At 35.5% G+C, this 13,773-nt stretch overlaps 1 protein-coding gene across 5 annotated transcripts in view; it reads right to left on the bottom strand.

Annotated features, from left to right (window-relative positions):
• The window catches only part of DICER1 (dicer 1, ribonuclease III), a 69,232-nt gene that overhangs the window by 18,462 nt on the left and 36,997 nt on the right, over positions 1-13,773 (bottom strand). For all 5 annotated transcript variants that reach the window (XM_082762314.1, XM_082762313.1, XM_082762317.1 and 2 more), the window contains 9 exons: positions 11,899-12,031; positions 10,118-10,360; positions 9,866-10,020; positions 8,386-8,518; positions 7,791-7,866; positions 6,628-6,767; positions 4,086-4,265; positions 1,520-1,733; positions 974-1,127 (listed from right to left, as the gene is read on the bottom strand). In XM_082762314.1, coding sequence (XP_082618440.1) covers positions 974-1,127; positions 1,520-1,733; positions 4,086-4,265; positions 6,628-6,767; positions 7,791-7,866; positions 8,386-8,518; positions 9,866-10,020; positions 10,118-10,360; positions 11,899-12,031 — 1,428 coding nt within the window. The remainder of the gene's footprint in view (positions 1-973; positions 1,128-1,519; positions 1,734-4,085; positions 4,266-6,627; positions 6,768-7,790; positions 7,867-8,385; positions 8,519-9,865; positions 10,021-10,117; positions 10,361-11,898; positions 12,032-13,773) is intronic.

The following is a 13,773-nucleotide window of genomic DNA, read 5'->3' as shown; positions in this document are numbered from 1 at the left end:
ATCCTCCAACTAAAATTAATATGCAAAAATTCAAATACTTAATATGGTAAATTCACGAGCCTTCCAAGTACAGTGTGGCTCTTTTAACAGAAGTAAGATATTAGAAAACTAAAGCCAGAATTCTGCAACACATTTGTTAGATTTAGTGATGCTATGGATACTATGTGATAAACACATACAAGAAAATAGTAATTAAAGGTTTAAAAAACAGCAAATCTAATTAAATCCTGACATCAGAAATTCAGAGTTTTTAAAGGAGCCTTTACATATCGGGTTTCCTAGGTATCCTCAGAAGGACCTGACTGCAGTTTACTTACTATGCTTACCTACAAATCTATACTGCCTTAAGTCTGTGGATAAAGGCTTCTCTTAACCCTGAGGCTCTGAAGAAATATCACTTTTCTATCCTTTTAAACATGGCTGGGTCAGTTTAAGCTGTTGCTTAAACTAGTAACCCATAACTGTTCTTTTAAAGTACTGGAACAGTCCTAAGTAGAGACTATACAGGGCAGTGCCTAGTTAGTATGTGTAATGATAACAAAATGTCTCTTTAACTTTGTAATTTGTAGACTGGTATAGCACTTGATCTGTGTTCAAGAAGAAATTTTCTCCAAATGAAAATCAGGAAGGGACCAAATAACATAGAACACTTTGAAATAACCGTACAAGATACAGTGTATGTTTAGGTTTGCTTATTAGCTTTTTTTGTGCTTTGATGTACTTCATCTATCACTAAGCTTCTATTCATATACATAGATTGTCATCTCTAATTAAAATTAATATACTGTCAATGAGTCTTTTTTAGCTTTCTTCCAAACAGAAATTCAATAAAACCTTATCCCCAGGCTTTCCGAAATTCTTCAGTGAAGAAAATGCCAGTTAAGGAAGCCTTTAGGAAATCTTTTTTCCTTATCCTATTTACAATCATGCCTATTTGAAGAATGTCCAAATAAGAGAAATACTTAATACTCACCGTGGAATGATAACTGCATCCTGGTAATCTTCTAACTTGAAAATGAAAGGCATTTCTTTTGTATATTGTGTACTGGGAATGCCTGTACGCGCTTCAGACTTTTCAATGTCTTCCATAAACTTAAAGTCAATGTCCAAAGTGCTGGAGTCATCAACTTCAAAAAGGAAAATGCATAATTCAGTTATTCAGGGGAGAGTTTTCCAGGAGGAATTTGTCTGGCAAGTTGTGAATTACACCTTTTTTTCTTACTCTGTACACATATTTGATTATTTTTCATTTTATTTATCTATCCCCAAGAGATTTCAAAGGAGACATATATATGATTTTAGACCCTTACAGAGTCAGCTGAAATCTTCTATAAATTAAGTCACATCATTAAGTTAAAACTAATTTGAATTGTGAAATAATAAAAATTATAACTTAATAAAATTCCATACTACCACATGTGGTATTATTTCTACAGCTAACCCCTGAAATTTAACAAACATTAACAAGTGTGTTAAAGAATTAAAAGTGAATATTAAAAAACACCCACTCAATTCTTACCAACATTAAGAGGTAGAACACAATAGGCTGAATCAGCTTCTGTGGGTTTGAACTCTAGTGCAGGTTTCTCAAGACGAAGAATATGTGAAAAAATGTACTGGTGGAGTCGTGTTATCAGCTCAAGCATTTGCAGAGACAGAGTAAAACCAGATTTCTTAAGCTCAATAGATATTGTAACCTCTCCAGAGCGAGTATACACAGGAAAGTGAGGAATCTAAATATGAAACAAGAAAAAAAACAAAAGACAGAAAAATTCAGAATAGGATTCCTCTACAAAGTACCAGTTCTTTAGTTTAGATAATGGTAATTATGCAAAGAATGGTACTAACATCTTGCTAATAAAAATAATACTGAAATCCATTTAAGTGTTTAAAAAAATAAAGCCTCTCAGCTGTTTGAAACAAGTCATATTTCAAACACTTGTGCTAACTCATGCCCCTTTCAAGGCTGGGGGCAGACTACACACTAAATCAGCTAATGTCCTAGGCTTCTCAAAGAGTAGGAATTTACTCCAGAGGTTCTCTATAAGCTGGCATTCTCCTGCCAGTTTCCTACCTTAACATTTGTGTAAGAAGTAGTACTTGCAACAAACTCACCCTGCTGTAGGAAAAGAAAACACAGAAACCACCAATCAGCAGATTCTACAATGAACTTCTTTCATAGCTGAAACTGATCGCCATTCTCCATATCTGACAAAAACCATGCAGGATCGCTGTATTAGGTAATTTAGACTTGGATGTTGACTAGCCAAGGAAGCCCTCACAGATCTGCTAATCCAGCAGAACTGTGCAAGGCTGGGAGAGTGAAACAAAGTACTTCAGCTATCACATGAACCACCCTGACAGTCTAAATACTTTAAAATACCTCGCAGTTTGGAACCACGTATAACATTATTCTTCAGTCACAACTCAACTGCCAAACAGAAGCAGCAGGGCAAACCTTCAAAGGAACACCATTGCTGAATCTTATTATGAAGTAGCTAGTATAGATCAAACAGCAGGACATCTGACATGACTACATTCCATGACTACTACATGTTTCTGAGGACTGTATGTTTTTCTTTAACATATGCCTCAAAGCAGTTGAAGTAAAGTGAAAGTAGGTGTAAAAGGAAATACTGGAAATCTGTGGTATTTCAAAATAAGCACCCAATGTGAAAAACAATTGTTTTGATATGCTGTTGTTTGTTTGTTTGTTTTAATTTATTTTGTATATGATATCCAGGCAAATGTGCAAAAATCACCTAATTATGCACTGAAGTATGTTGTTTCCATCTCCTTAGGAAGTTTCACACAATGATATCACAGGTCTGTATGAGTCTTTAAGTGAACACTACTTATTTTTGATCAACAGATTAATGATTCTCTGGCTTAAAAAAAAAAAAAAAAAAACACGCACTTTTTACTTCCAAAAAGCCAATTGATATAAAATGTTTTCATTATCTGCCAGAATATGAAAGCTACCAATTCCTTCATCTCAATTTTGATTAAAATATAAATTACAAAGTTACTGTGTGTGTGTGTTAAGTATTATCATATTTCTTAGAATTCAGGTGAAGATGTGATCAGAAGGCACTTTTGATGTGGATTTGTATGATCATGTAGTCCCTCCATGCTGAACATTTTTAGAACTACACTCTTTTTAGGCCTCTTTTCAAAACTTTGCTCCTAGGCTTTCCAATCCATAAGACCAATAGTACTTTTCCTGCAGAACTTTGATGGTAGGAACCGCTAATGGAGCATGCTGGTTTTAGCAGTGATAGTTAAGTAAACTTCAGTACTCACTTCTATTATGTTTCCTTTAAAAGATTCTCGTATTTAATCACAGGAATACCATTCACATGCTTGGATTAAAACCTCTGTAGAAAGGTCTACAACATGGTTTTCCTGTGACTAATCCGCTAGGAGTTTGTTACCCTTGTCACAAAAGATATTTTTAAGCTAAGATGGAAAGTGAGAGTATTCATTTTAGGCAAGGGCACAGTCACTGAATTATTTCATTTGCATTTTCACCACACAATTCCTCCCAGATGTAACTATCATTTAGGGCTTTGTGCCAATTTCTATTAACACAGCCTACTTTTTCTGCTGTAGCAGACTGTGAATGCTGAAAGGACTTGTTATCATAGCTTTCCTCTAGATAAGTTAGTGCTGCAGGCCATCTCTCTAGCTGAAACTCCATTCCTATCATACTTCATACAAAAAAGGAGGAACATTTTGAATTTGCTACTGGAAAATAATAAAAAATAAAATTGTAAAATGAAAGTGGCTGCAATAGAACAGCTTGTTCTATTAATAAAGTGGTGACTGGAGTAGATATATTACTGCTTATTTTCCAGAGGTTGCTTGATACAAGCAGCAGTTATAAAACAGAACAGTTGGAAGGGACCCACACAGATCATCAAGTCTGAGTGCCTAACCACTTTAGGGCTAACCAAAAGTTAAAGCATATTATTAATGGCATTATCCAGATGCCTCTTGCCTCTCATGGTCATTTCCAACTCTTCAGTCTGGAAAATGAGGGGTTGTGAAGCATGTAGTTGAAGGAAAGGAGCTAGATTCATTACCTGAGGTATAGGTTTGGCTGTCAATATGCCAAAACATCTTGTCGTATCCTCAGGAGGATATAGCTTTCGTCTCCTGAAGTTGAGCTCATCAGGCAATGGAGTAGTTAACACCATTCCTATCACATAAAGGTAACAGGGCTGATCGGGTTTGGGATAACTATCTCTCAAACATTCTGGAATCTAAAAATCAAAAAAGAAAACAATATTAACATGATTAAGTTAGGAAAATTCACCTAAACATTATTCTTTGAACAACCTTTGCGCACGTAATTGGAAAAAGTATTGCTAAAAATGAGTAATAAGAAAATTAATTAAGACTTTTGCTTTGTTAAGCAATGACATTTGGTCACCAGATTGACCTGGGAGTCACGAACTCCTGCAGTGTTCCACCAGTTCTTCCTGTTTGGTAAGGCAAATTCTATTACATGCCTAACTTTTCACTGTAACCACCCTGTGTTAGAAACACAAGTCTAATTTTAGAACACAGTCTTAACTTCACTATTAATAAAATTGATGTTTTGATGCCAATTACCATGTTTAGACAGTATCTCCTTATGTTTCGGACACCCTTTATGTCCTAGATCTTTGGACAAATAAAACAAATGAAAAACCCTACACTCCAGTAGTTCAGTTTTTATACAAGCTTGGCTGACTTTACAGTTTTATAACACAGATTATTTTCCCGAGAAAAACAGTTTCAAAATGTCATTTTTCCCCCACTAGGGATAAACACAAACAAAATTATATACATTGCCCCTGTTGCCCAGGCAGGCATTACATTATAAAAGTTTTCCAGTACCAATTCTAGCTTGTAGATTTGAATACTTTCTACAGCCAGAAGCATTTTTAACTCTGCTGTTCATATTTCTCATAGACCCTAAGAAACCATGCTTTATGTTTGGTAGGAGTTCACTACTTTATAGGTCTCAGAAAATGATCCTTCTGTTTATCTAAAAATAAACTGCAATACATGTAGTCGTGAATTTTAAAGTTATACTGCAGCAAAACTACAGCTTTGGCTTAATGGAAAATTACTCATAAGTTTAATAACTATATTAAGCCCAAGAGGACCTTGTAGACCTTAAACATTTGCCAAAGCTTCTTTTCCAGATGTGAAAAGCTGGGACAAAAGCAAGGGAAAATATTCTTGGATTTTGTATTAAAAAATAACCGAGAAAGAATGATGCATCACTTGACAAATCAGCTCCTCCAAACGAATGACAGTATCATGCATTTTACAAGTAGCTCCAATTCAAAAAATGAAGGTAAGAGGACTTGAAAGTGGCACAAGAAGCACCACAAAACACACCACAAAGATCCAAGCTGGTAAGTTTGACGAGTCTTACAAGAAAAAGTTTTTCTCATCTGACTTTCCCTCCATGATACTCTTTATGATGCTGCAGTATCCTTTCCTTGCCCTTCCTAATAACTAATTATTTAAGCTACTAATAAAATTGGAGCATGTGGAGGATGCCAAGAATGGAATTCCTTAAGGGGTATCACCGTAACTGAGGCTGTACATGAACACAGCACTGTACCCTACCACTCTGAGTATACATACAGATATCCCCAGATGTGACCAAAAGCTACAGGCTTCTTCATGAAATGCAAAGATTATCAACAATCTATTCTCAATGTTTTTTTCTGAACAAGTTACAAGTTAATTCAAAGGACCTTAGAAAGAACCCATAACAACTGCAGGGGAAGAAGGAAAGTTCCTGAGCAGTCACAAAACTTCTTTCTTATATTTCCTCTTATTATTACAAAAATAAATAAATAAATCTCCACAAATAACATCTAATAAGTCCAATTTTACAACCTTATATGGCTGAAACTTGTTGTAAAAGATCTAAGGATAAACTACTTAATGAAACAATTTTCAGTTATCTTAGGTAACCCTTTCATTATAATAAGTTTAACATGTAAAGCTTCTGTTTTTTAAATTAAAATATTAGAAGTATATTATTTGACACTCTAAGTTAAACAAAAAATTATCGAATTTCTTGCTCAACCACAAAAGTCACCAAACCAAGCATCTAAAAAAAACACAGTGTGTAAAGGAGCAATTTCTGCATTTAATTAGTGCCTTGCAGATAACTTCGAATGCCTAGCAAATATATTTTGGCCTCCTGGACAACTCCATCCATCTTAAATTATCTTTTCCAGAAAGGCAATAATTATTCCATTGCTCTAACACAGTTACCAAAGAATTTAAATTTTTACAATTTATCAATGCAAGGTAATTCTATAATTTTATCTCCCGGTTATCACTATGCTAGGAAAATACAGTCAACTAACTTTACAGAAAATGTACATTCTTTCAGTTACAGGCATGCTTCCATAGCATACTCTCCCATAAGTTCTTTTGTAATAATAAGGTATTAGTGCAAGTTTCCATACAGTTAAAGCTCCAAAATGTTTCAAGATTAAATTGAATTGTAAAAGATTCCTATCAGGTAAGCATTGTGAGTTAGCAATTTTGTCTTCTTATCAGTACATAACATATTAGATTGGAGATGTGGACAGCACTGAGTGTACTAACAGCTTTAGGGTAGCACTGTCTTCTTTTTGTAGAGCCTGGCCTTCCTGGAACACTGGTTTCTTCTTCATCATGTAAATCAAGCTCTTCCTCATATTTAACCGTTTCTTTCCCAACTGGCATCAAATGATCATCCAGTTCACCTAAGTATTGTGAAAGATTACAAAGAAATAGCATTAAGAACAATCAAGCCTTGGTCTCTTCAAGTACTATGCAAATGTGGTTGCTCAGGAAAACACCTCAACTAAATTTTTTAAATACACTAATGCAAGGCTCCAAAAGTCTATCTCTGGGGAAGGAGTGAAAAATGTTAAATTATTAAGTACTTATTTATAGTAACATTTTATGAATTTAAAATACTTACAGTTATCAGAAATTTTAATTCACATGGAGTTATGCTAAGAAAGAGAGAACATTTATGTTCCTGTATCATTCTAAAAAGGGAAATACTACTGTTGACGGCATGCCCTCAATACTGAGTTTAGCCATCAAAATGTCATTCTTGGACAAATTTATTGCTTTGAATTCAGTGATCAAAAGGTGTAACTCATCAGATGGACAACATCCAAAAGCCAAACTTGTTTAAATGAAATATAAATATTTCTGTATTGCATTCAAAGCACTAATAACATGGAATTCTCTTTGAAACATTCTGTAAGAATATGCTTCATTGCCAGAGACAAGACAACTAAAATAATCCTGCAATGTCTTATTTCTGGACAATGACTTACAATGCAGTAAATACAATAAATTTTGGGCTCTGTATTTTAAATATTTCTTTGTTAAGATTCACTTTAAAAAACATGAAATTATTTTTTGGCCGTGGTATGTAGTTCCTGATCTATAACCAACACCTTCTAGGGAATAAGATTATTTTCCCCTTTACGTTAAGTATATTCAATGTAAAAATTTGTTTGTCTCTTATTAATATTGCATTTGCAATAGAATATGTTAAATAAGAAAATTTCCCTGGAAAATGACTTAGGCTTAAACGGTGTATGCTAAATTATTAACTACATGATGACATCACAAAGCAAGGCAAGAGAAAGAAAGTTACAGTAGATATATACATCAGAAATCCATATATATGCATAAGTCACACCTTCTTCAATCTTTAATTATGAAAAAACTCTTTACCAATGAGACATTGCTTTTCAAATTCTTACCAATTTTGTGCAGTTTTTCACAGCAAATAAGAGCTACAACTCTCTCAGCCAATCTTGCACAACTCATTGGAGGACCCTAGTAACATATAAATATTTCTTAAATACTTCAGTTGATTAGCATGTTATTTATTATATGTTATTTATTATATGTTAGAAACAATTAGTTTAATTTAACATAAAAATATTAGGCAAGCAATACTTAATAAAATATTGCAGCAATGAAAGTTTCATGAAGATACTTACACTCATTTTCCATGGAAACCAAAATTACAAGCTTTCAAACTGAAAACTATTATTGATCAAAAACAATAAAGCACATGTTCCTTTGACCAATATCTAAACATGAAAAAAAAAAAAAAAAAACCACAACATTGGGAAGGATATCTAAGTATTTTTGCCCATGGAAAAAACAGCAACTGCTCGAAAACAGGTAACAGAAATAGACACATTTAAATGCAGTTACAGAGCACAATACAGGAAGAGGGAAATCATGTGATTTTCATTTACAACATTGAATATAATCTGAAAGCGGTGCGCACACACCTACACCAACATATTCGCTTATTTCCATGCTTTTCCTTCCCCAGATACCTACAACAATTGAAGCTCGAAGAGGTGAGTTGATTGGCAGGTAGAGAGTAGAGTAAAATGTATGATCAGGTAGTTCTCGGGTTTTACACTTGGGAGCTAGGTGTGTAAATGGATCGCTTGGTAATCTAGCGCAGTACCTAAATTGACAAGAGATTTTTCAAATAATCAGAACTTGCAAGTTAAAACCTAAAGACATTTCAATGGACTCTTGCCTTACTGCCGTAAACACTACGTAAGATCATTTCATGATATACTGAGCACTGCAAGGGGACATGCACAATTAATGTTCAACTAACTGCCAAATAGGAGACCACCTAGGGTTGGTCTCTAGGGTTTACTGGCGTCCTATTTCTCCAATTTGTCAAGTTTCCCCTCCAAATGGTAGCCCTTCCTCTACAGGTGTCGAAGGCAAACGTGTTGAGGACACACTCTATACTACTAGGTCAATGAATTAAACTGCATCGGATCTGCTAATGGCCCATGAATAATGACACACACAACCAGACACAAGCTAGCCTTTGAGTCATCTACCACTAACTACACTCTGTGAACCTGACTGCTTTGGCACATTTTATTTGCCAGGCCGTCCCACCCAAATGGTCTGCATTTCACAAATATAGCTACTGGTGTGCTACGGCAATTGCACCAAAAGCTTTACTTAAGTGAAGTAAATTACATGTGCTGCTTGTCCCTTGTTCACAGAGTGAAACATTTCAACACACAGAAGACAACAGGGTCAGTTCAAGGGCAAAAACTGCCCTTGATGCCACTGTGGGCCAACCACAAAGGCAAACCACCTTTTCTTTACACATCTAGGAACACATTCTATAAGGACTTGATCCATATGACTATGGGAAAGTTGAGCAGTCTGTACCTCTCTGGCTCGTCGTCTTTGCCTTTTTGGAAGAGGGTCACAACATTCACCTTTTCCTGTCTCTGAGGACCTTCTCTAACTGCCATGACTTTACAAAGATGGAATCAGCTCGTTCCCTTGGAAGCATATTATCCTGTCTTGTGGAATGGTATTATGTTCAGCTTACTATGTTTTTGTTTTTGAATACAACAACAAAAACAACAGCAACACATTGATCTGGCAAATGTGAATATCAGAACTGGAAGATTTTACTACAGTTTTAATGTGCTACTTACCTATTTTTAAATCTAGCTTGGTAAGAGGGGGGAAAAAAGGACCTTACTATCTAGTTTGAAATTAAGTTTTCAGGACAGCCTTAAATTACAGAATGGTTTTAATTACAAAGGAATCTATTATTACATTTATTATATCAGAGCTAGAACCTCTGTATGATAAAGAGACAGAAAGCAAACTATACCTTCAAACCAGCGCAATCACTTTCTCTCGATGAGAAGACCCTGTTCAAGACTCCCACGATGAAATATGCACCATGCCCCAGCCTATGCTCCCATGTTCCAAGACAAACTTACAAGCTTTTTATTCACAAAGTAGAAGGGAACATGCCTCCTACCTATTTATGTGTCCAATTGCAGTGTTAATAGTAACTCTTGGACTGTTCTCATCTGGCCTCAACACATAGGGTGGAAATACATCATCATCATCAACAATGGGTTCAGTTTCGGTTTCACCAGCATCAACAGATTTTGAGCATTTGTTTCTCAGGATCTTAACATTTCAAGAACAGAATATGATGAGAGATGTTTCATTTAAAACATACTATGATAAATTTAACAAAAACAGGCACATTCCTCTGACCACATACCTTCTCAATTGCTTTGTATGTCTTAAGATCTTCTTCAAAACTTTTAATTTTGTCTGTATCTGCTAACATTATGTAATTGGAAATTGGTGCTCTAGCTCTTCCTTTTGACTGAACATAAGAACGGTATTCTGTGGGCAAATCAAAACGCACCACCAAGTTGCATTTTGGTATGTCAACACCCTCTTCTACAATACTAGTAGCAATAAGTAGGTTGGTCTCATGTGCTCGAAATTTTCTAAGAACCTGCAGAAGGAATGAAGATGAATTTGAGAGATTAATCTGACACTTGACTGTGTCACCCACTTCCTCAAAAGCTAGTACAAAGAGAATTGATCAGACATTCAAAAAATTTGTCTAAGTATGCAGATACAAAGCCACCATAAGAAGTATTTTCAGAACCACAGCAAGACCATTTTGTCACAATAGTCAGATTTCTAGGAATCATATCTAATATATATCTGAAATTAAGCAAGTCTAATGAGATACTGCAGACACTAGCAACAGAGAAGAAACCACCTTTTTTTTGGTGTTGTTTTTTTAATTAGAGCATAACAAAATGCTGCTTTCAGGAGAGCATTTTTTTTCAATCAATTATTTCTGAGGTTGAAACATCCACTTCGGAGGCAAAAAAAACACATTCTAGAGTTGTTACTTCTCATATTTACATTGTTTAGTAAACATTAAGGATTTTTGTTTTGAGGTGGAAAAAAGAAGGATCAGAAAAAGCATAAAAAATATTTTCCAGAACACTACCAGTTGTGTTGTTACATTAGAAATTCTAGAAAGGAAACAAATATTTTAAGAAAACTAAAGAGCAAAATATGATTGTACCATGTTAATAAAGATCCCCAAAAATGAAAAGTTTATGTTCTAAATTTGTTATTGAATAGGTGCCAACAATATTCACTGATTTTAAAGTTTTGTACATGTGGCATATGATCAGCTAACCTTCATTAGTGGATTAAACCCATACATTATGACATTTTTAAAGGCTTTATGTTCTGGGTGACAGATGTGTCTTTTTGCACCCCTTTCATGCATGTAGGTTTACTTTTATATATATATGTATGTGTATGCGTGTTTGTTTTTAATCAGATCTATTAGGCATGATTAGCTTCATTACTTATATGACACATTTTTTTCTTTTAAATACATTCACTATTCAACTCCTGATCTACTACACTTCAGGAGTTTTACTACATTAAGTTTGTTTTTTTGTTGTTTTTTTTTTTTCTTTTTTTAAACTGTGCATTTCAGAAGGCTACTAGATGACAGTATCATCACAAAAGCTAGAAAGATGACAAGCCAGCTGGGGTATGAGGGAAGAACGTATTTGTCTTCGAAATATTTCACATGCATGTCAGGACAAAATCATGGAGTTCTACATGTATGTAATTTAGAGATTTACAAAACTCACGTTTAGCAAAAATAAACATAAAAGCAACTTAATAATTGTTAAAAATGCCAGGAACCTTGACTTTCTGTACAGTATTACTGTACCACTATTAACCCAACGGAGAACAATTAGATGACTGATGATCTCACAAGACGGGAGCATAATTTTACATGAAGTTTTAATTTGTTTGTACGATGTGACACAGCAATTTATCTAAACATCTGTTATTTTTATGAAAAACATCTGTATTTCAAATTAGTATGCATATTTGTTACACCATGGGTATTCCCTGAACTTCCAGTGACTGTGCCCAGACTCTGTCTGTTAAAAAAAAAAAAAAAGTTCTGAAGGTACTGCTAGTTTCAATTATTTTTCTTGAAGTTACCTCTTCCTGTTTTCTGAATTCTACTTCCATCTGCTTGTTACGAGGCTGATTCTTGCCAATGCCATGTCCAGTTATAAAATTGCTACTGATGTAAGCCAGTTCTGGATCTTGTTTACCAGCTTCTTTTATCAACCTAAAAATATTACATGTGTTTTTAGAAGTCACAAACCAAAAAATGGAAGACAATCTTTTGTTTACAATAACTATGTTAAAAAATAGAAGTGGAAACATGAAAAGTATGCATCTTGCTAGCACATAAACTAGCCTTAGATTTCTTTAAAAAGACTGATTTCTAGTGAAAACCTCTACAATAATAGTAAGACAGACCACGTACAAAGCATGCGACTGCATGCATCACATACATTTTAGACTTATCATGGTAAAACCTGTTGTTAAAAACTGGTATTTTTAAACCAAGCTACTACGCTAAAGCTTCCTGTTGTTACTAAACCCTATTCATTACATTTTAGTGAATTTCATTCTCTGTAAATGACTAACTGTAGCAGAAAGACCTTTAACTGCTCCCTCAAAAAGTGTGTTTCCTCAACATAAGGTGTTCATTCAGCTTATTCCCCTACATCTTTCTTTAGCTTATAAAAGCAGAAAAAGCTGACTAAGGCAATGCTTTGATTTCACAGACAAGCTAGAAGATTGCTTGTATAAATAAAGTACTGAATCTAGAATGAGGCATTTGTGGATTTAAGAGCATAATTACCTTGTGCAATCAAAGTAATTGCTTATGCTGTAGCATCCTTAGTTGATCTGTTTTCAGCATGGACAGAATCTGGGATTTCTCAACCATAGCAGACTTATGAGCAGCAGAGCCAATAGAATCAAGGGGTCATATACAAAAAATTACACCTCTCGCATGTTTCACTAGAGCCATCCCAGTACCAGTTTTCTCATATCACATCCATCTGTCCATCACCTGGTCCTCCTCACGTGTAAGGACAACCTGCCTTCATACACCTCCAACAGCAATCCAACTTCCTCACACTTACACCTTGAGCAGCTCTCACAGAAGAGGCTGGGTGTTGTGCTAGGCCCCTGCTACATACCTAGCACATGCCCAGCTAGCTGCCATCAAACCAGACAGAAAATAGCAAAGTTCTCCTGTTTTCTCTCTCCCACTGGAATACTGCTCAAGTCACCAATTTTAATGAAGTTTATATGAACATAAAGCATTTTGGAGGCTTCCTTCCTTTGTACTCTGTTCAAACTGGAACGGTCAGGGAGAATAAGCAAGAAAATGGAAAAGCAGCAAATAGTTTGCTATCCTTATAGAAACAGACAGCACAAGGACATGGGTGTATTAGACTGAGTCCAGAGGAAGGCCACAAGGATGAGCAACGGGTTGGAGCATCTCTCCAACAGGCTGAGGGAGTTGGGGTTATTCAGCCTGGAGAAGAGAAGGCTCTGGGGCGACCTTACAGCGTTCTCCTAGTAATGTAGAGCCCCCTTTAGGGGGCTGCAGGAGAGCTGAGGAAGTACTCATTGTCAGGTAGTGCAGTAATAGGACAGGGTAGAATGGCTTTAAACTAAAAGAGGGAAGGTTTAGATTAGCTATTAGGAAGAAATTCTTCACTGAGAAGGTGGTGAGGCAATAGCACAGGTTGCCTAGAGAAGCTGTGGATGCCCCGTCCCTGCAGGTGTTCAAGGCCAGGCTGGATGGGGCATGGGGTACAGCAGGGGATTGGAATGAGATGATCTTTAAGGTCCCTTCCAACCCAAACTATTCTGTGATTCTCTTGTACTAGACTAAATGCTCTTTTAGCTGAACAGATTCCCATTTCTATATGCAGCCTAGGCTCTAGAGAGAGGCATTCTAAGAAATTAAGAGTTATAATGGGAACAAAGCCTTATTTTTGTTTTATT

Source organism: Aythya marila (assembly GCF_965140915.1).
Source record: "Aythya marila genome assembly, chromosome: 5".
Lineage (NCBI taxonomy): Eukaryota > Metazoa > Chordata > Aves > Anseriformes > Anatidae > Aythya > Aythya marila.
This window is presented reverse-complemented; position numbering and strand designations above follow the sequence as displayed.